At 35.6% G+C, this 21,494-nt stretch overlaps 2 protein-coding genes across 3 annotated transcripts; both read right to left on the reverse strand.

Moving 5' to 3' along the window:
* Positions 1-539: 539 nt before the first annotated feature.
* Positions 540-3,376, reverse strand: tubb4b (tubulin, beta 4B class IVb). The gene is made up of 4 exons (XM_051127426.1): positions 3,209-3,376; positions 2,154-2,262; positions 1,941-2,051; positions 540-1,774 (listed from the first exon to the last, which is right to left on the reverse strand). The coding sequence occupies exons 1-4, from the start codon at positions 3,263-3,265 to the stop codon at positions 714-716; spliced, it is 1,338 nt and encodes a 445-aa protein (XP_050983383.1). The 5' UTR covers positions 3,266-3,376; the 3' UTR covers positions 540-713.
* Positions 3,377-4,636: 1,260 nt separating this feature from the next.
* Positions 4,637-18,386, reverse strand: aup1 (AUP1 lipid droplet regulating VLDL assembly factor). 2 transcript variants are annotated; one of them, XM_051127430.1, is made up of 12 exons: positions 18,193-18,386; positions 17,417-17,554; positions 17,154-17,304; positions 14,698-14,888; positions 13,835-13,907; positions 12,068-12,141; positions 9,889-9,955; positions 8,881-8,986; positions 8,613-8,756; positions 5,748-5,899; positions 5,349-5,437; positions 4,637-5,161 (listed from the first exon to the last, which is right to left on the reverse strand). In XM_051127430.1, exons 1-12 carry the CDS (start codon positions 18,231-18,233, stop codon positions 5,116-5,118), a joined length of 1,272 nt encoding a protein of 423 aa, XP_050983387.1. In that variant the 5' UTR covers positions 18,234-18,386; the 3' UTR covers positions 4,637-5,115. The 2 variants fall into 2 exon arrangements, with proteins under 2 accessions (XP_050983387.1, XP_050983385.1); XM_051127428.1 differs by having other exon boundaries at positions 8,863-8,986.
* Positions 18,387-21,494: the final 3,108 nt, after the last annotated feature.

Raw genomic sequence — 21,494 nt, forward strand, 5'->3', positions numbered from 1 at the left:
CTTATGGTAGTACTAATAATATCAAAGCCTTATGTTGCTTTAATGCATACTCTGTGGAGACCAAAATATTATAAACATATACCTTAGGTTTAATGGCTTCATGCACATATAAAAGTCTGTATTATTTTTTATTGTTGCAAAGATCCTTGAGGATACATGACATGGTACTAAAAATGTAAGAAAACTTAAATGCTTAACCTACATCGTACTTTGAATTCATTGTCATGTTTGACAATGATTACAGAATTAGCTGCCATGAAAACACTTCTTGAATGATAAATTAATTAAAATCTTAATGGGCAAAAGCCTGCAAATGTAAATAATTCTCCATACTCTGCTTTCCTCTCATATTTTTTTAAATTTTTTTTCCAAACCTGAAAGTTACTTAAACTCCATACTACAAGTTAGACTGCAAAAATAGTTCATACCAGACCATTTCAGTGTTCATTAGACAACCCTTTTTATTTTTAACATTCCAATATACTTTTGGACTCAAGATTCAAGACTTCCTCTGAAGAATATAGAAACGCGTAAACCAGTTAGGTTCTCATTTGTTTTATTAACATTAACATGAAAAGGTACAACTGAAGGTTAAGTGACAGAAAAATGCAGTAAGAAAACAAAAAAAAAAAAAAAAAAAAAAAAAAACAAAACATGAAGTGACAAGTTTTGAAAAAGGAAAAGGACATGGAAAACACAACAGAATGGTTAACTTAAGCAAGCTCCTCTTCACCCTCCTCCTCAAACTCTCCTTCCTCCTCAGCAGTGGCATCCTGGTACTGCTGGTACTCGGACACCAGGTCGTTCATGTTGCTCTCGGCCTCGGTGAACTCCATCTCATCCATGCCCTCTCCTGTGTACCAATGCAGGAAAGCCTTGCGCCTGAACATGGCTGTGAACTGCTCCGAGATTCTCTTGAACAGCTCCTGGATGGCAGTGCTGTTGCCGATGAAGGTGGCGGCCATTTTGAGCCCACGGGGTGGAATGTCGCAGACGGCGGTCTTGACGTTGTTGGGGATCCATTCGACGAAGTAGCTGCTGTTCTTGTTCTGAACATTGAGCATCTGCTCGTCCACCTCCTTCATGGACATGCGGCCACGGAAGACAGCGGCGACGGTCAGGTAGCGGCCGTGACGTGGATCGCAAGCGGCCATCATGTTCTTGGCGTCGAACATCTGCTGGGTGAGTTCGGGAACGGTCAAGGCGCGGTATTGCTGGCTTCCCCTGCTGGTCAGAGGAGCGAATCCGGGCATGAAGAAGTGCAGACGAGGGAAGGGGACCATGTTCACAGCCAGTTTGCGGAGATCTGCGTTCAACTGGCCGGGGAACCTCAAGCAGGTGGTGACACCGCTCATGGTGGCGGAGACGAGGTGGTTGAGGTCACCGTATGTGGGGGTTGTGAGTTTGAGAGTGCGGAAGCAGATGTCATAAAGAGCTTCATTGTCAATGCAGTAGGTTTCATCTGTGTTCTCCACCAGCTGATGGACAGACAGTGTGGCGTTGTAGGGCTCGACCACGGTGTCTGAGACTTTAGGAGAGGGCACCACGCTGAAGGTGTTCATGATACGGTCAGGATACTCCTCACGGATTTTGCTAATGAGGAGGGTGCCCATACCGGACCCTGTGCCTCCACCCAAGGAGTGAGTGAGCTGGAAGCCCTGGAGACAGTCGCAGCTCTCCGCTTCTTTCCGAACCACATCCAGAACAGAGTCAACCAGCTCAGCTCCCTCGGTGTAGTGGCCTTTAGCCCAGTTGTTTCCAGCACCACTCTGGCCTAATAAAGAACAAAAAAGGTCAAGAGTTTGGTTACATCTATGCAAAAGGGAACTAGATCCATATCTGCCATTCAAATTTTGTTCCGAGCCAGTGCGGGATCAATTTTTTCCAAACCAGATGTCCCAATGTGCCCCACCTAATGTGTCGCCTATTTTAAAGCTTACCGAAAACAAAGTTATCTGGTCTGAAGATCTGACCAAATGGACCGGACCTCACGGAGTCCATTGTACCAGGCTCCAAATCCACCAGCACGGCACGTGGAACATACTTTCCACCTTAAAACAAAGCAGAATTAAGACAAATCTAAGGCTAGAATGCATATGTGCAAAATCATAAAGTGAACAAACATTACCAAAATGCATCAGATTTCCACTCACCTGTGGCTTCGTTATAATAAACATTAATTCTGTCCAGCTGAAGGTCACTGTCGCCATGGTAACTGCCTGTTGGGTCAATTCCATGCTCGTCACTAATGACTTCCCAGAACTGAAACAAGAAAGTTCAGATTTAAAACTCATTTGGACCTTTAATTAAAGTATTAAAACGGAAATGGATAATAAAAGGTCAATAGATGCGATTTTAAAAAGGGCTAATCAAATATTGAACGGCCAGTGATTCCCGTTACATGCGCACCAGACTTGTAAAATGGAGTTTGCCAAGTCACCGGGGCCATTTTGCACCACCGGGAGCTTAAAGAAACAGAGCGAGTCATAGTACAACTAACGTCGCCAATATTAATTTAGGTTCCTACGACATAGTACAGAATGATTCAAAACATGTCTCTGCATGGGGCCAGAACGGTATTTGGGTCATATTAGCGTTCCCGCACTTTTCCATGAGCTGAACCAGATACAGCCGGCCACATTACGACATGTGATTCTTTCAAGCGAGTCGACTCGTTTGAACGGTTCACGATTCGCTTGCGTCATCACTACCCTACTGTGGACGACATATGAAAGTTCGAGCAAATCGGCTCAACCAAATCATCAAAAAGAACCGATTCGCTTGCGAATCGGATATTACGCCGGTCCGGCGCGGCCAACACCCTAAAACTAACGCATTGTTTCACCATTACTTCATTCAAATCGTTCTGATTTTGCCTAAAATAAACGTCCTTATACAAAAATCAAATCAATATTTGTCGTTTCTTGGATGAGGACACAAATATAAGATTTTATTTTAAAACTTGTTGCGTGGGAGATTAGTCCAGGACTGTATTTAGAGCAGAATAGCTTTTAATTGTAACGTTACATTTTAAAAATGATAACCAAAACACAAATCTGCATATTACAAATAGCATGTTTAAGAGAAATCGTTTAAACTAGAACAGATTGCTGTTCTAAACGCCACGGATTAGCTTTTTTAACCCCCTAAAGCCCAAATGGTATTTCACAGACTATGATTTAAAAATGTACATTTGTTCAATTCTTACCTTGGCGCCAATCTGGTTGCCGCACTGTCCAGCCTGTAAATGCACAATCTCCCTCATTGTTGTTTATTTGCTTGCTTAGGAACACAAAATGTAACTGAAAGGAACACCTTCTAACTCAAACCCTCGACAATGAGGTCGTAATATGAGATGTGCTCCTACTTATTCAGTCTGGAGAAATCACCTAGATTTCCATCATTCTCATTGGTTGCTATACGCCCTCTCCAGCATTCTCATTGGCTCGTTTGTGTGCTCATTGTTATGATTGGTTCGCCCAGGCGCTGGCATCACTAGACAGGCTTTATGGTCATTGGCTGGAAGCGCGGTTATAACGGCTCTCGACATTCAAAACGCCATCGTATCTAAAAAATCAGAAGTTTTTGTGATATGGGAGGGGCTGCAGGGCTATTTTTCAGATGTTTTGAAACAGGAATGAAAGTATTTTGACAGTTTAACCTCTTAATTTATCTCTCTCATGATTATTACAAGGTGATAAGTCAGGTATATGGCCGCAATAAAGAAATAAAAGCCTTTAATAGGTTTATGTTAGTGTAAATGTGTAAACTAAGCTGAGCGTAGACAGTACAGTCAGTTAGTTTTACTGTTGTTTATCTGGGTGTCCATCATTTATCTGAAAATAAATGTTCAAGAAGTGTTTTAAAGATTAGACAAACTACACTACCAGTCAGAAGTTTTTGAACAGTAAGATTTTTAATGTTTTTTTTTTTTAATAAGTCTCTTCTGCTCACCAAGCCTGCATTTATTTGATCCAAAGTACAGCAAAAACAATACAATTTTGAAATATTTTTACTAATTAAAATAACTGCATTCTATGGTACTGATTTGCTGCTCAAAAATTATTATTAATATTATGTTGAAAACAGCTGAGTAGAATGTTTTCAGGTTTTGATGAATAAAGTTCAGCATTTATCTGAAATAGAAATCTTTTGTAACATTATAAATGTTTTTATAATCACATTTGATCAATTTAAACCATCCTTGCTAAACAAATGTATTAATTTCTATAATTGTAAAGAATCCTGAAAAAAAAAAGATACTAAGCCGTTTTAAATATTGCTAATAATAAAAAAAAATCTTAAAAAGCAAATCAGCATATTACATTTATTTCGGAAGGGCCATGTGACACTGAAGACTGGAGTAATGATGTTGAAAATGTAGCTTTGATCACAGAAATAAATTACATTTCAAAAAATATTCAAGCAGTTATTTTAAATAGTAAAAATATTTCACAATATTACAGCTTTTGCTCTATTTTGGATCAAATAAATGCAGGCTTGGTGAGCAGAAGAGACTTCTTTAAAAACATTACTGTTCAAAAACTTTTGACTGGTTGTGTATACGTCTATTTAAAGAACATCCATCTACAACCACAGTTACATTGAAAAAATAAATATGCACCAATAACAGAGATAAATGGCAGATGATATATTAAAAACACAATGAGAGTAGTCTTTGCATTTCTATATGATTTTTAATGTCTTTAAAAGCTGATATTGCATCAACATGTATCCTTGACAACATAATGAACCTCAAGTTGTGTTTTAGCTCACATCATATGTTTCCGATCCCCTATTCTCTACCCAAGGACCTTATAAAAATAATATGAAGTGTGCCAAGGTCACTGGGTCTTAATACAAATTGTTTACCAAAATAATTGTTTTCTGTTGCAGAGAGAAATAATAAAAAGACATGCATGATTGCCATGCAAGAAGATTTACAAAGAAACAAAAACAAGAAAGGAAAAAATCCAGTCTTCTCTCGGCATGTTTGGTGAACACAAATGTTGTTTCATTCTGGGTCAACTCTATAATTTCTTCTTTGTCTATGTGGGTTTTGTGTGAAGCAGCTGTCTTTCCTAAACAATTCCTCAGGTGTGTCTTTGTCCACGGTCATAGATCGTCCTGTTTGTTCAGTCCATGTTTTTCAATGTATCGTCTGCGGGTGGGGTGAATAGAAAATAAAGAATCAGGTTATTCAACTCAACAAATAAAAATGAAGTGCAACATACCTTTACTATACAACAAACTTAGTGGATACTGGGATACAATGGATTTCAGGCACAAAGCATTACAATTTTAGAAACGCTATTGTAAATCTTATTTTAAAGTTTTAAAACAATTACCTTCTTGCATATTCATATAAGGCTTCTTTTCTGTCCTGTAGAGACATGTGTCTGTCTGTGGGTGTTCTCCCAAAAGATTTGGCAGCTGGCTGTGGAATGAATACATAGACATATTTAGATAAATATCCTGTTAGACAAAAGGCTTTGATGGTACTATTTATAGGTAAATTCACTAATATAGGCCATGCGAGAAGGAGGCCATTGTGCTATTCGTACACAGAATAAGGTTTTTTTGTTTTTTGTTTTTTTGTCTTGTGCAAAGAAGAATATTGCAAATTCGATTCATACATTTTGTGTAATAAATGGTTTGTTAATATGGGACAAGACAGCCGCTGACTAAAGAACTGATTCATTTGCTCCTGCATTTTTTTCAAAGGGTGATGAGAGGGTCAGCTGTACCTTTAAATTGGGTGTGGATGCTGTTACAGCTGGGGTGGAGGAAGCTGCTTGTTTGGCTGGAGCTGAAGGTGTGCCCACGGCTGCCTCCGAGCTGAACTGGTCAGTGCTCTCCAGCAGGTTGGTTATGGTTGTGTCCACACAGTTGGTGTGCACTGTACAGAGACAATATCAAGGGGTTACTTAACCAAATCCACACTGGCTGAAACTGCACTGCTTAAACCCAAGGAATCAGCTTTGCATTAGTACACATACGTGAGAGCCACAGAAGTGTATAATGGCAGTGTATACAGCTGAGGTCAATTATTATTGTAATATTTAATTATTTCACCAAAATAAGAGGCATCATACAAAATGCATGTAATGTTTATGTAGTACTGACCTGATCTTTTATATTTCACATAAAAGACGTTTACATATAGTCCACAAGAGAAAATAATAGTTGAATTTATAAAAGCGTTTGACATTAAAAAGTATATAAATTGTATTATTTTTAAGAAAATAACCGATCGTTACGCTAGATAAGACCCCTCTTCCTTGGCTGGGATCATTTACAACCGCATTTGGGATCGTTTGAAGCCGCATTTAAACTGCATTTTGGAAGTTCAAAATCGGGGCACCATATCAGTCCATTATATGGAGAAAAATGCTAAAATGTTTTCCTCAAAAAACTATTTCTTTATGACTGAAGAAAGAAAGACATGAACATCTTGGATGACAAGGGGGTGAATACATTATATGTAAATCTTTGTTTTGGAAGCTGACTTCTTTAATAAATGTCGCTAGGAACATTGGGTGGACTATATTTGTGTCATTTTGTTAGGTTAATGCTTCAGCTAGAGATGATGTATGTCGTGCAGCTGTGGTAACTTGCTGAATTCTGTTAATTGGGTTTTTTGCTTTAGTAATAACATTCATTCTCGCTACTTGAGATACCTGTCCGTGACGCAATGCCCTGTTATACTGCTAGGTCTTATTCTTAATACTGTGTTGTTACCTGAATGATTCACAGCTGTGTTTTTTTGTTTGTTTAGTGATAGTTGTTCATGAGTCCTTTGCTTGCCTGCCTGCTGTTCTTTGGAAAAATCCTTCAGGTCCCACAAAATCTTTGGTTTTTCTGCATTTGTGTGCAGCTGAACTCTTTCCAACAAAGACTGTATGATCTTGAGATCCATCTTTTCATACTGAGGACAACTGAGGGACTCATTTGCAACTATTACAGAAGGTTCAAACGCTCACTGATGCTTCAGAAAGAAACACAATGCATTAAGAGCCAGGGGTGTAATATGTGGGTATATTTTTCTTATTTTGGCTAAATATAATTTTTTCTTATTTAGTACTGTCCTTCAGAAGCTACAGAAGACACTTTCATGTTTCCCAGAAGACAAAATAAGTTTAATTTACTCTGATCTTCAAATTCAAGAAAGTTTTAACCCCCCGGCTCTTAATGCATTGTTTCTCCTTCTGGATAATCAATAAGTGTTTGAATTTTTTGTAGTTCATATGAGTCCCTCAGTTGTCCTCAATGTGAAAAGATGGATCTCAAAATCATACAGACATTGTTTGAAAGGGTTTAAATACACAAAAATGTTGGAAAGCCAACGAATTTGTGGGACCTGAAGGATTTTTCTGAAGAACAGCAGGCAGTTTAACTGTTCAGGACCAACAAGAGACTCATGAAAAACTATCACTAAACAACAGCAACAACAAAAATCTGTGGATCATTTAATAACAACACAGTATTAAGAATCAAGTGTATGTAAACTTTTGAACGGAGTCGTTTTTATAAATTCAACTATTATTTTTTGTCTTGTTGACTATATGTAAACATATTTTGTGTGACATCTTAGGTCAGTACTAAATAAAAAATAACATGCATTTTGTATGATCCCTCTTATTTTGGTAATTATTCTGCGAGATATATATATATATAAAATTTGAACTTAAATGTAAACTTTTTCCATCAAATGAAACTCGTCTGAATTGAAGAAATAGTTCACCAAAAAAAAATGTCAATTTGCTGAATATTTACTCAAGATTTAGATTTAGAACAGATTAGGAAAAACTGATTATCACATCACTTGCTCATCTATGGATCCTCTGCAGTAAATGGGTGCCGTCAGAGTCCAAACAGCTGATAAAAACACCACAATAATCCACAAGTAAACCACACCACTACAATCCATCATTTAACATCTTCTGAAGCAAAAAGCTCCATGTTTGTAAGAAACAAATGCATCAAGACATTTTCAGCTTCAAACTGTTGCTTTCAGCATACAAGTCCTTGATACATAATATTGCTTTATCCAGTAAAACAACTGTCTTGTCTGAATCAGGAGCAAAATATGAACAGATCAAGCACCTTAACAGTCAAAAAAACACCACCACAATCAGTTCAAAACAGTACTAAACAAATATGCTGGTGCATTTTGACGTAAGAGGACAACAGGGGATGAACGTTTTTATTGGAAGAAGCAATATTATGAATTACGGATTTTTATTTTGCCCAGAAGCAAGAGTTTAAAGTTAAAATAAAATAATGATAAATGTATTTCTTACAAATGCACAGCTTTTCACAAGACGTTAAATGACGGAATGGAGTGTTGTGGATTAATTGTGGATTACTGTGATGTTTTTATCAGATGCTTGGACTCTCATTCTGACGGCACCCGTTTACTGCAAAGGAGCCATTGGTGTTAAATGCTAAATTTCTTCAAATCTGTTTTGTTTCTGATGAAGAAGCAAACTCTTTAACATCGTTGATGGCCTGAGGGTGACTACATTTACAGCTAATATTTATTATTGGGTCAATAACTTTTTATAATAATAATCCATGTTAATGCAAGGCATTATGGGAGGATGACGTACTCAAATCTCTGGTGATGACCGATAATGGGACATCAGGCAGCACCTCTTTCACTTGCTGCGCCATACACGCTATTCGTGAATCTTCAGCTCCTGCACTTGTGCCCAGGAAACCCTGTGCCACTGTGCGAGGTCTGGCACCCAAATCTGAAGACAAAAATATAGTTTCATGTTACACTAAGACTAAACACATCCACTATGCAGATCCAGTGATCTAACTTTATGGATATATACATCATAATCTCTTTCTCACCATTGAATCCGTTCTTACTTGAATGTGCAGTCTGAGCGGCAGTGTGTCTTTTCCTTTTGATGTGCTCGGCTTTGTCTGCTTTAGTGATCTGCGTGGAGATCACACCCAGCTCGGTGGCCAGCAGCTGACAGAGGGACACAATGGACATTACATCAAACGACACAGCAGAACAAGTCAAAGCTTTGAACTGGACAAGAAACAGATCTAAAGGTTAGGTAGATGAAAAGCCGTGTCAGCGGACAATAAGATAATGGTTTGTTTGAACATGTTTTTAATGGTAATTTAACTAAGTATGACATTACTGGAAAATGGTTTCAAATCCATTCAATTTCAAGGCATTTCAGAAAGCATTTATTGCTACAGAAGCATGACTCACAGACTTTGAACAAGCTATAAGCAGAGGTTCGGGAAATGCATTTACACACACTTCAAATGTTTCAGTAGGAATGATGCAATAATTCGTCTAGGAATGCTTTAACAAAACAGTAGTATTATGAAATATTATTACAATATTAAAAAACTGTTTTTAATTTGGATGTTTTTTTAAACGTAATTTATTCCTGTGATGCAAAGCTCAATTTTCAGCATCATTACTCCAGTCTTCAGTGTCACATCACATTCAGTGTTCTAATATACTGATTTTCTGCTCAAGAATCTTTCTTATTATCATCATGTAATAGGCAATGAGCATATTTCTGTATCTTACTTTAGTGATTTGTTTTGTGAAACAAATCTTTTGTAACATTATAGAAGTAATTAATAAGACTTTTGATCATTTTAATGCATTCTTGATCGAGGTTTAATTAAAACTTTCTGAATGGAAGTGCAGATAATATGATGGTAGCTTGGCTTCGTCCAGCATTTACACATGTTAATCAGACTAAAATTGGCCTTGACTCTATTTGATGCACATTGCAACATACTTCTTTGTTTAAACAACAAACACAATTAAGGCAAAGTGCCACCATACAACATCTCATGGAGAAACAATACACAGAATGCAACATAAAAAGGACAGAGCTTTACCTCTTGTACTTTGCTGGCAAATTCTTGATGGGATTCACCATCTTCTTTGGACAATGGTGGAAGCCATCTGGTTTGAGAGCATTTCAAAACAATTACACCTTACATTATTGTACGGAGATACTTAACAAGAGTGAGCATAAACATATATCTGTTTAGAAAGACACAATGCCTGCATTTCTTTATTCACTCAACATTTACATTTAACATTAGTATCTATTTCTACATGTTAGCATTATATAAAACTAAATATTTTCTATGGTGTGAAAGTATGTACTAACCAAATATTCAAAAGTGACACCAATGAAACTAAAGGATTAGTTCATTTCCAGAATAAACATTTCCTCAAAATGTACTCACCCCCATGTCATTCAATATGTTCATGTCTTTCTTTCTTCAGTCGAAAGGAAATTAAAGGAGAAGTCCACTTTCAGAACAAAAATGTACAGATAATGTACTCACCCCCTTGTCATCCAAGATGTTCATGTCTTTCACGTTTTTCTTCAGTCGTAAAGAAATTGTTTTTGAGGAAAGGATTTCAGGATTTTCTCCATATAATGGACTAATATGGTGTCCCGAGTTTGAACTTCCAAAATGCAGTTTAAATGCGGCTTCAAACGATCCCAAATGTGGTTGTAAACGATCCCAGCCGAGAAAGAAGGGTCTTATCTAGCGAAACAATCTGTTATTTTCATTTTTAAAAATACAATTTAAATACATTTTAACCTCAAATGCTCATATTGTCTTACTCTACCTGAACTCTGTGTATTCTGGTTCAAGAAAGTTAGGGTATGTCAAAAAACTTCCATCGTATTTTCTCCCTCAACTTCAAAAATCATTTCAAAATCATCCTACATCACTGCAGAAGTACCGACCCAGTCTTTGCAAAGTGAACATGCAAAGAAGATCAAACACCCTTAACAAAAAAGGTAAAACAGCAACGTAGGGCAATTTTAAAGTTGAACAAGATGGGAACCGGAACTTCCCTTCGTCCTCGGCTTGGATCATTTACAACCGTATTTGGGATCGTTTGAAGATGCATTTGAATGGCATTTTGGAAGTTCAAACTCCGTGAAGTCCAATATATGAAGAAAAATCCTGAAACGTCTTCCTCAAAAAACAATTTCTTTAAAAAAAAAAAACATTAATATCTTGGATGACAAGGGGGTGAGTACATTATCTGTAATTTTTTGTTCTAGAAGTGAACTTCTCCATTAAGGTTTTTGAGAAAAACATTGATTTTTCTCCATATAATGGACTTTAACAGGGATCTATGAGTTAAAGGTCAAAATTGCAGTTTCAGTGCAGCTTTAAAGGGCTCAACATAATTCAAATGAGGAATAAGGGTTTTATTTAGTGAAACAATGTTATTTTTTTTGTTTTTAAATTAAAATGTATATACTTTTTAACCACAAATGCTCGTCTTGCACTAGCTCTGCAATGCGCATCAATGACTTCACGTATTACCTAATCATGTTGGAAAGGTCATGTGTGGCTAGTTCTTCGTCTGTGTACTTCAAAATCTCATTTTCTCCTCCATCGTTTTACCTTTTTTTTAAGAGTGTTTTACTTTCTTTGCATGTTCACTTTGTAAACACTGGGTCGATACTTCCATCTACGGCACACGTGACCTTTTCAGCGTGATTACATAATGCGTGAAATTGAGCTAGTGCAAGATGATCATTTGTGGTTAAAATACATAAAATTACTTTTTTTTACGAAAATGACTGTTTGTTTTGCTAAATAAGACCCCTATTCCTCAGCTGGGATTGTGTAGAGCCCTTTTTAAGCTGCACTGAAACTGCAATTTGGACCTTCAACCCGCTGATCCCCACTGAAATCCACTATATGGAGAAAAATCCTGGAATGTTTTCCTCAAAAACCTTAATTTGTTTTCAACTGAAGAATGAAAGACATGAACATATTGAATGACATGGGGGTAAGTACATAATGAACTAATCCTTTAACATATTTAGCAACAGACCAGTATACACAAAAATTCAGGACTAAAACAGAAACTGTTGCTCTTGTAAGCTGCATGCCATAGACTCCTGAGGCTATTAAATACTAAAAAGCTTCATTATTGACGTATTACCAGCGCTGGTCTGTCGAGATCAGCAATAGAGGATTGTAAATTTAAAATACTGCCACTGGACAAAGGAGAGACTGTAATATGTAGTACCTTACATGGTACACTGTGAACGGTACAAAAAAGGTCCATAGCAGCTCTGTCAGCCATGAGGATTCTGGTGTGTTCTGAAATAAAGAAACCAAGAAAGACCTTTTTATATCATCCCAGATGTTAATGTTTAATAGAAGACAGTTATGTGCATGTTGATGGCTTGACACTCATTATATTCACATACTTTCACATTCACAATGCAAATCTCTCTCTAGTTGACCGAGGTCATTTACAGAGCAGCAAAAGCGCGTCATTCAGAAGTTTTCAGAGAATTACCATCACAACCATAAACATTAACATACGACCTCCCATATTTACATAAAACACCTTCACAGTACTGAACAAAATGACCTGTCCCATCCTGAACAACAGCACCAGCTGTATTCACATGCAAACAGGTATGCAAATGGTAACATGTCCTGTTTGCATCGTAACATGTAAGACTTAAGGTTACAGAAGCATGTTTAAAGAGGACATTGGATGCCTATTTTGGTTGGTATGATTCAAATCAAATCAAATCAAATCAAATCAAATCACTTCGTTAGGGTCTTCATGAAATGTCTGCAAAATACTTTGATTAAAATTCCTCAATGGTTGTGTAAATAACACTTTTTTTACCTTGTCAAAAACAGCTGTTCACAGCGTGCCGTTTCAGTGCATGACTCTTTAAATGATAATGAGCTACCTGCTTCTGTTTTTTTTGCGTATTTGGTGGTGTGTTACCATCAAAAACAAAACTAATCCACTGCATCCTCAGTGGCTCTAAAGTCGGGAGAAAATGAACTCCTATGTCCACTTTTACATCCAACTACAAAACACCAGCATTGCTTACGAGACATTGTTGTCGCTGCTTGAGTGCGGAGAAAATGGCGAACAGTGTAAAACTGGCCGAGGGCGGAAATATGCTAATAGAAGACAGTCCGTCATCGGTTGTGGGCGGGGCCTACGCAGTATGACATCACACTGTTCAGAAAATCAAAACGGCTTGATAATTGAGACTGTTTAGGTTTTTTGAGGATTAAAAAAAAAAGAGTGAATGGCTTTTAATCGTTGTAAGGTGGTTGTGTCCACACGCTGCTGAGACATTTATATGCAAACACTATGGAAAAGTGAATTTTGCATCTGATGTTCCCTTTAACCTCTAGAGTCAAAGAGGTCAAAAAAACAGAATATTTTTAATGCTAGAAAGCCATTCAAATTTGAAAATGATCATATCTGTATCATCTAGAAGACTGAAAATACATCTGATACAATACAGCAACTAAGGGAATGGAATGTATGCAAACTCCAGTGTTCACCAAAAAATAAATAAACCCACTTTTTAACGCTGTAACGGGAGCAAGAGGTCACTATGTGCCGATCTGTAGACCTTTGACGGTTCGTCTTTCTATTGCACTGTGAATCACTTATTATCAGTGCTGCTATAAATATCCTCTTGATGAGCCACACTCTCACAAAGACCCTCTTGTGTGTGTTAACTGGAACTTGAGGATGAAAAAAAGATATGGAAACTCTAGACGCGATTATTCAGTCATATTTAAATGCCTGTGTGGATGGTTTTACAACGAAGCGATTTACAGAAATGACAAGTGCAGCACTGATATAAAAACGACAGGTAGGATTACATAAACATTCAGGACAAGCAGATTTTTTTTGTTGTAATGTTTGTGAATTTAAAAGGGTTACATGAAAAATATATCTGGCAACCGCAAGGGTCGCAGCCATTATGACTAATCATTTGACAACAGAGGATTTGAATGTAATTACCACAGCTATGAAAGGCCTCTTCACCAGCAATGCCACAGGCTGGATGGTTTCAGACACAGAGAAAGGCCAAGAGCTGAGGAGAGAATAGATGTTGGTCTTTTAAAAATGGCGTCTTTTTTAAAGAGAAAAGGAAATGTTGTCATCTAAAAGCTAATGGCAAAGTGGGTGTCAGCTGATTTACAGGCAGTAAAGGCTAAAGCTGAGGATCAGTAAAGCTTGATCACATCTTAGACCCTTCAAGGAAGCTTAAAGAGGACCTGGCAACCCTCCCAGAACAAATCCACATTTAATCACCAGAGACTCAGCATTAATGCAGCCCTTACTTACCAAACATTATTTATATCAGGCACCTGACTGTCTATGTAAAGTGTGGTCACATTTAAAACCAGATCAGATATGACATAAACAGTATTCAGGGTATTTTTACTCTAAAAATAAATGACTTCTTTTATATCTTTCAATGATATTATTATTACATACAGTAAGAGAAGCATTTAAAAGGACTGTTCATATAGTTTATTACACATTCTCTATCTCTCTGTATTTTTATAACACAAATATATTATATACGGATAGTCAGTGTTTGGCAACAAACTTCATCACATAACGTGATATATACACTACACAGCAAATCTCAACTGTGTGACTGTTTATATTATGTTTTGTATCATTCACAAAATTATTTTCAAATTAGCTACTTGACTGCCTTGTAATCTGCTAAAGCATGAAGATATAAACATTATGATTTTTTTAAAGCTGCTTTGAAAGCTGAAAAAAGCACTTGACAAATACATGTGATTTGTCTACAGTCAAAAGTAATGAAAGAGTATTGTTTTGACGGCGGATGCATGATGCTGAAGTACCTGAACTTGAGGAGGCCGGTTCGGCCATTGGTGGTGTCCTCCTCTGGAAAGAGCAGGAGGGGTAAAGCGGCAGGAGATGAGCAATACCTGCGGAGGGTCTCCGTTAGCTCCGTCCTGCTCTGTACACCCTGACCCAGCTCCATAAAACCCCTCGCCCAGCACAGAAACCCCACAGGGCCCTCCAGCAGTGGCTAAACACAGAGACAGACAGGACATACATGTAGCTGATTAGCTATAGCATGATGTTAATTCTCTAATTCCACAGCAATGAACTGCATAACATAAATAGGACGGGATGTACACAACAAGTCAAAAGTTTTTGAACAGTAAGATTTTTAACGCTTTTTAAAGTATTCTCTTCAGCTCACTAAGCCTGTATTTATTTGACCTAAAATACAGCAAAAGCAATAATATTTTTACCATTGCTTTACTAACTGCTTTCTATTTGAATATATTTTAAAATGTAATTTATTTCTGTGATCAAAGCAAAATTTTCAGTACCAGTACTCTAGTCTTCAGGGTCACATGACCCTTCAGAAATCATTTTAATATGGTGATTTGTATCTTTATTATTATTATCATTATAATCAATTTGTACAACAGTTGAGTACATTTTTACAAGATTCTTTGATGAACAGAAAGATCCAAAGACCTAAAATTTATCCTAAAAAAGCCTTTGTAACATTATACACTATACCAGTCAAAAGCCTGGAGTCAGTATAATTTCTTTTTATTTTGGGGGGAAAAAATATAGAAATTAATACTTTTATTTTGCAAGGATGGTTTAAATTGATCTAAAGTGATCTTATGTTTTCAACATAAGAATAATAATAAATGTTTTATAAGCAGCAAATCAGAAAATTAGAATGATTTCTGAAGGATCATGTGTCTGGAGTAAATGATGCTAAAAATTCAGCTTTGAAATCACAGGAATAAATTTTAAAATATACATACCAAAATACATTTTAAAATAGAAAACGGTTATTTTAAATAGCAAAAATATTTTGATTTTTTACCGCTTTTGCTGTACTTTGAATTAAATAAATGCAGGCTTGGTGAGAAGAAAAGACTTCTTTAAAAAAAAACAAAAAAAGTAAATAAATAAAAATCTGACTGTTCAAAAAAATGTTGACTGGTAGGTATATTCATTAAAAGTATCTTATTAAGTTATTACTGAAGCTGAATCAAGTGAGAACATTGTGTAAAGGTAAAAGTACATTTTAAAATACATCTGAGCAATGCATACACTACCGTCTAAAAGTTAGCGTTTTGGTAAGAATACTTTAAGATGATGAGGTTTTGAAGTCTCTTTTGCTTACTAAGGATGTATTTACTTATCAAAACTAATAAGTATTATTAAAATAGCTGTTTTCTATTTCATTTTATTTTAAAATGTAACTTGGATTCTGTGATGCAAAGCTGAATTTTCAGCATTACTCCTCCAATCTCCAGAGTCACATGATCCTTATTATCAATGCTGAAAACAGTTGTGCTGCTTAATATTTTTCCGAAATCTGTGATACAATGTTTCAGGATTCATAGATGAATAGAAAGTAAAAAAACAGCATTTATTTTAAATGGAAATATTTTGTAGCATTATAAATTGTCCATTTTTATTAATTTAATGCGTCCTTGTAGAATTAAAATGTTATAAATAAATATAAATTTTCTGACCCCAAACTTGACAGCTAGTAATAAGCTAAATTTATATTATTTATACCAAGCATATAATGTAAATTGAATAGTTGCATCATGGTGCTCTTGTGTATGCACCCAAAATATTATTTCTGTTTTCTTTGCACACTAAAAGTATTCTCATAGCTTAAAAAAATTACATTTGAACCACTGATGACACATGGACTATTTTAACAATGTACTTACTACCTTTCTGGGCCTTGAACGTGTCAGTTGCGTTGTAGGGTCAGAAAGCTCTCGGATTTCATCAAAAATACCTTAATTTGTGTTCCAAAGAGGTTACTGATTTGGAACGACATAATAATGTATGACAAAATTGTCATTTTTGTGCGAACTATGCCTTTAATCACCTAATAGACTAACTGTGAATCTTCAATTTTGTTTATTGCAATATACAGTTACAGTAATATTTTTATAACAAATACATTTATTTTTTAACTAAAATCTAGGTCAACTCATAGAGACATGAATTCAAGCAGAGCAGCATGACCTAACGTTTTAAATGGAATTTAAGTTACTCCTGCTGCCTTGCAACCAAACAAAGTGAATCATTTGAAATAAGCAGAAAGAACTGAACCTCACTCACTGGCCTCTGGCCCAACATTAAGTCAGCACAGCTGCCAAAGAAGAAATAGACCTCATTGTGTGGGTAAACCAATGAAAGAACCGAAAGACAAGAGGTCAAGGGCAGAGCAGTGGAGGAGGAGGAGAAAGAGATTACATCATGCTGGGAAACCACGGAGAAACACATAAACACTCACCGTGTTACAGGAGGTCAGAAGGTTGATAATATTGTGGTCGAAATGTGTTACATGATTGCAGATGTAAAGTCGGGCGGTTTTGTCCCGTAAGCGTGGGCTGTTCTGCCGGACATGCAGACCCAACACTGAACACATTATTCTCACTATAAACCTATAACAACAAAGACAAATGTGTAACCAGCAATACTGAAAACACATCCATTTCTGATCCTAGTCTTTTATTGTTCTGAATTCTGCTATCTATTAATGCTCGAATGTCTTACCTTCTGACAATACTGTCAGGAAGTGCACAACTCACTAGAAACACATGGACACCAATAAATATTCGAAGTAGCATCAAACACACGCCGACAGGGGAGTACAGCAACAACAACAGCAGGATGAAGCGATCATTTGGTAACCTGTGGAAAGAGATGACAGGAATAGCAACCAGCTTCAGAGACTATTTCTGACAAGAGCCATTTGCCAGTAACCATCATCCATCTCTTCATGTCAGAGACCTGAGCAGTGCACATATTTCAACTAATGATTACTAACTAGTAGTTCATTATTAATGTCATATCTAAGCTACTCTAAAAAAAACCTCCTGGCTTTTGTGGGAAAATCAGCTAATATACGATCATGCATTATTTATTTAATCAGTTTTTTTTAATGCAACAGGCCTTACTGTTGACATAAATAACCACAAATATTAAGACTATGTGTTATTATGCAAAATATTTGTATTAATCCACAAACACAGCCAGGCTTTTTTCATACTGTAATATTCTCATAAACCATATAGTAACAGTTACTATACTAAACCGTTTGATTAACCTTCATGACAAATATGGTTTATTAAATTATATAAGTGCAAAAACAACCACAAAACATTCGTGTTTACAATCCATTCTCATATGCTTGTATCTTAAGACCATTCAACAGTCTCTAACAGACTTTATACGCTTGTGTATTGTGAGTTTGATGTTGAACATGCTACGGCTAATTACATTAGCTCTGCAACTGTTATCATTTCAAGCTTGAAATGTGAATAAGTTACCGCTGGAAGTCGAACATCTGCTCAATCCCCCGCGTTTCCATTATTTAAACTCTTTCTGGGATATTTTCAAAGGCTGCTGCATACTATTCTTCAGACTTTAGCGGCAAGTGAGCAGGGGAAAACGCTAGCTCGTTATTAGCCTGTGCTGTTATTCGCCATGTTGAGACGCTGCTGATGTTTCTAGATGGGGAACAAAGAACCTCACGAGAGAAAATAGATCTAGTTGAGACACTCCAGAGCTGTTTCCGTGTTGGGTCACGTGTTGCGCAGTAGCTCGCTTTTACATAAAATTGTAATACTCTAAATTTAATGATGCACATCGCCAAATAGTAAAATATCGGAGACGTGTAATTATCCATAAATACAGTTTTAAATAGCTATTGTTAGATAGAGACAAAAGTGTTTAATTAATACAACGAGGCCGATATTTAAATAAACATTATAATTATATTTATCTATATGTGTTATTTTGTAAAATAAATGTGTTCATAATTATGTATTAGCCATTAGTTTATAAGCCCTGAGGTAAAAGTCCAGCATCCTTATGCTAACCCGCTAGTAAATAGTCAAGAGTGGAGCAGCTGGTAAGTAAAGCATCTATGTTACTCTTGAGTTTTCAAAGGACAGCTCACCTTTCATCATCATCTTATTCATTTGCTTTTCTAGGCGCATTTTTTTAGTTGAAGGCTGACATCTTGCGTTATGGAATATGAACTACGATACAGTCCGACAAACTCTAGTAGCCTTCATTAAACTAACACACACATACACAAAATAAAAAAACAACCCCCCTCCCAAAAAAAAAAAAAAAAAAAAAAAAAAAAAAAAAAAAAACAAAAAAAAAAACAGTGGGGTAACATTACACATAACGCGAGTTACGCAATCATATTAGTTTTTCAAGTACTAGTAATAAAAATAAAATAAAAATAGTGAAATGCAAACGCAAAATAACTCAATAATTAAATATGTTAAATAACAAAAATATCCTTATAAATTTTGTATTTTGAATAAAGTTAAAGAGGTGCATTTCAAAATACTTCACAAAATTTACCCATGTAAATTAGCTCTTTCTAAATTCATGGACATTGACAATACTTGTAGTTTCTGTAATGCACATGAGGAAGATTTGTGTCATTTGTTTTATGATTGTGATTTGTCTCTTAGATTTTGGTCTGATGTTAGTGCCTTTTTATTTCTGCAAAGAAATGTCAACTATATGCTTTCTTTAAAAGATGTGATTTGTACTTATTCACACAAAAGTAAAATGATTATGTTGTTAACTTTTACATTTTACAAGGTAAGTATTATATTCATAAACAGAAATTTGCGAAATGCATACCAAAGTGTGATTTATTTTTATCAGAAATGGAGATTTTGAAAAAGTCTCTAATGCAAATTAATAATAAAAAGAAAGACATATTGTTAGATTTCATGGAGAAATTCTTTTCTGATATAGCTCCCTCGCTGCAACTGTTGAATATGTCCTAAGGAAAAAGGAAGAAAATGTTAACTATTGTTTAGTTGTTTCAATGGTTTTTCTTTTATTTTATGTTTATATATATATATATATATATATATATATATATATATATAGTTTGTTTGTTTGTTTATTTTATTTTATCTTTTATTTATTTATTTTTTAATCTATTTGTTTCTCTCCCTTTAGAACTCTGTTTTACTGTATAAGATTGCTTTAATATTTTGTGTATCTGGATTTACTTGTTAATATTTTTGTAATGTTCAATCTTTTTTCTTGAATAAAAAAAATATATATATATATATCCTCTATGTATCCCATTTTATTCATGATCCAATTCAACCATGATAAGCAAAAATTACGTTTGCCCATATTTAAAAAGTAACGCAAAAGTGACATTACTTTCCATAAAAAGTACCTAACATAATTTGTTGCTTTTTAGGGAGTAACGCGATATTGTAATGCATTACTTTTAAAAGTAACTTTACCCAACAATGAAAATAAATAAATGGAAAATAAAGAAAATTAAGGAAAATAGTTGAACTTCATACTTTTTATTTACGTTTTATTTACATTTTTAATTACAGATTGGAAGTTTGTTTCCTCCACAGGACAATAAATAAATAAATAAATGTAAGGTACGACTTAATACCTCACTGTTCTGGGTTTATATTTTAAACAGTTAGATTTTTTTTATTTATTTATTTTTTTCTTGCAATCCTGTTAGAAAAAAGGCAGAACTGAGATATCTAGATAACTTTACCCAACAATGAAAATAAATAAAAAGAAAAATAAAGAAAATTAAGGAAAATAGTTGAACTTCATACTTTTTATTTACGTTTAATTTACATTTTTAATTACAGATTGGAAGTTTGTTTCCTCCACATGACAATAAATAAATAAATAAATAAAAGGTACGACTTATTACTTCACTGTTCTGGGTTTATATTTTTAAACAGTTAGATTTTTTATTTAATTTTTTTCTTGCAATTCTGTTAGAAAAAAAGGCAGAACTGAGATATCTAGACCTGCAATTTTGCAATAAAAAATAATTGTGAGAAAGTCCGGCTTATTGCGATAGAAATTAATTTTGTGCAGGAAACATTTTTGTATTTCAAACACTAGAGGGCACTACAATCTTTCTTATACCCCAATGTCATCTTTCCAACTCGACCTCTCAAAACAGAACTTCGTCTGTCATGTCCTGTCAATGACTTTTTGTTAGCCCCTCCATATGATTTAAAGAATTAACCATTAAATTAATTAATTAAACAATAAAATCCTTTATTTTTCCTACTTTTTCTCCTTCTAGGTAATAAGTCACTGTCTAGCTGGGTACATTAACTGTTGCAAACCACATCTCTCTCATGAACAGTTTGACAGTGTATTGACAAAGCAAATAACGCAGTTTGTCATATATTGATCCAAGTAAACTGGAAAGGTAATATACTACGCAATCCTAAAAACTGAAACGTCTGATCTATGCGGCTGCCATCTATAATAAAACTCACAATACAAATGAATGTAATCCACACACACACACACACACACATAAACAGAGTCAGATAACAGTGGTGCCCCTTGAATGCAGTGCATTCGCCCCCAGCTGCAGTTCCCAAATACGTCTCTTCAGTAAGAGATTGAATCTGCCCCATTCATTAGCCTAAGTGGATGAGCTTCCCTAATAGATGCTCCCCTTCCCCTCAATAATTGCTGTTGATTGGCGTAAATTAGACCCTAGTTGCCAGACGAGTGATTCTCGACGACGATAATCTGATTCCCAGCTGAAACTAATAGGATTTTAACTCCGGTTTGGCCTAATGTC

Source organism: Labeo rohita, chromosome 14, assembly GCF_022985175.1.
Source record: "Labeo rohita strain BAU-BD-2019 chromosome 14, IGBB_LRoh.1.0, whole genome shotgun sequence".
Classification (NCBI taxonomy): domain Eukaryota; kingdom Metazoa; phylum Chordata; class Actinopteri; order Cypriniformes; family Cyprinidae; genus Labeo; species Labeo rohita.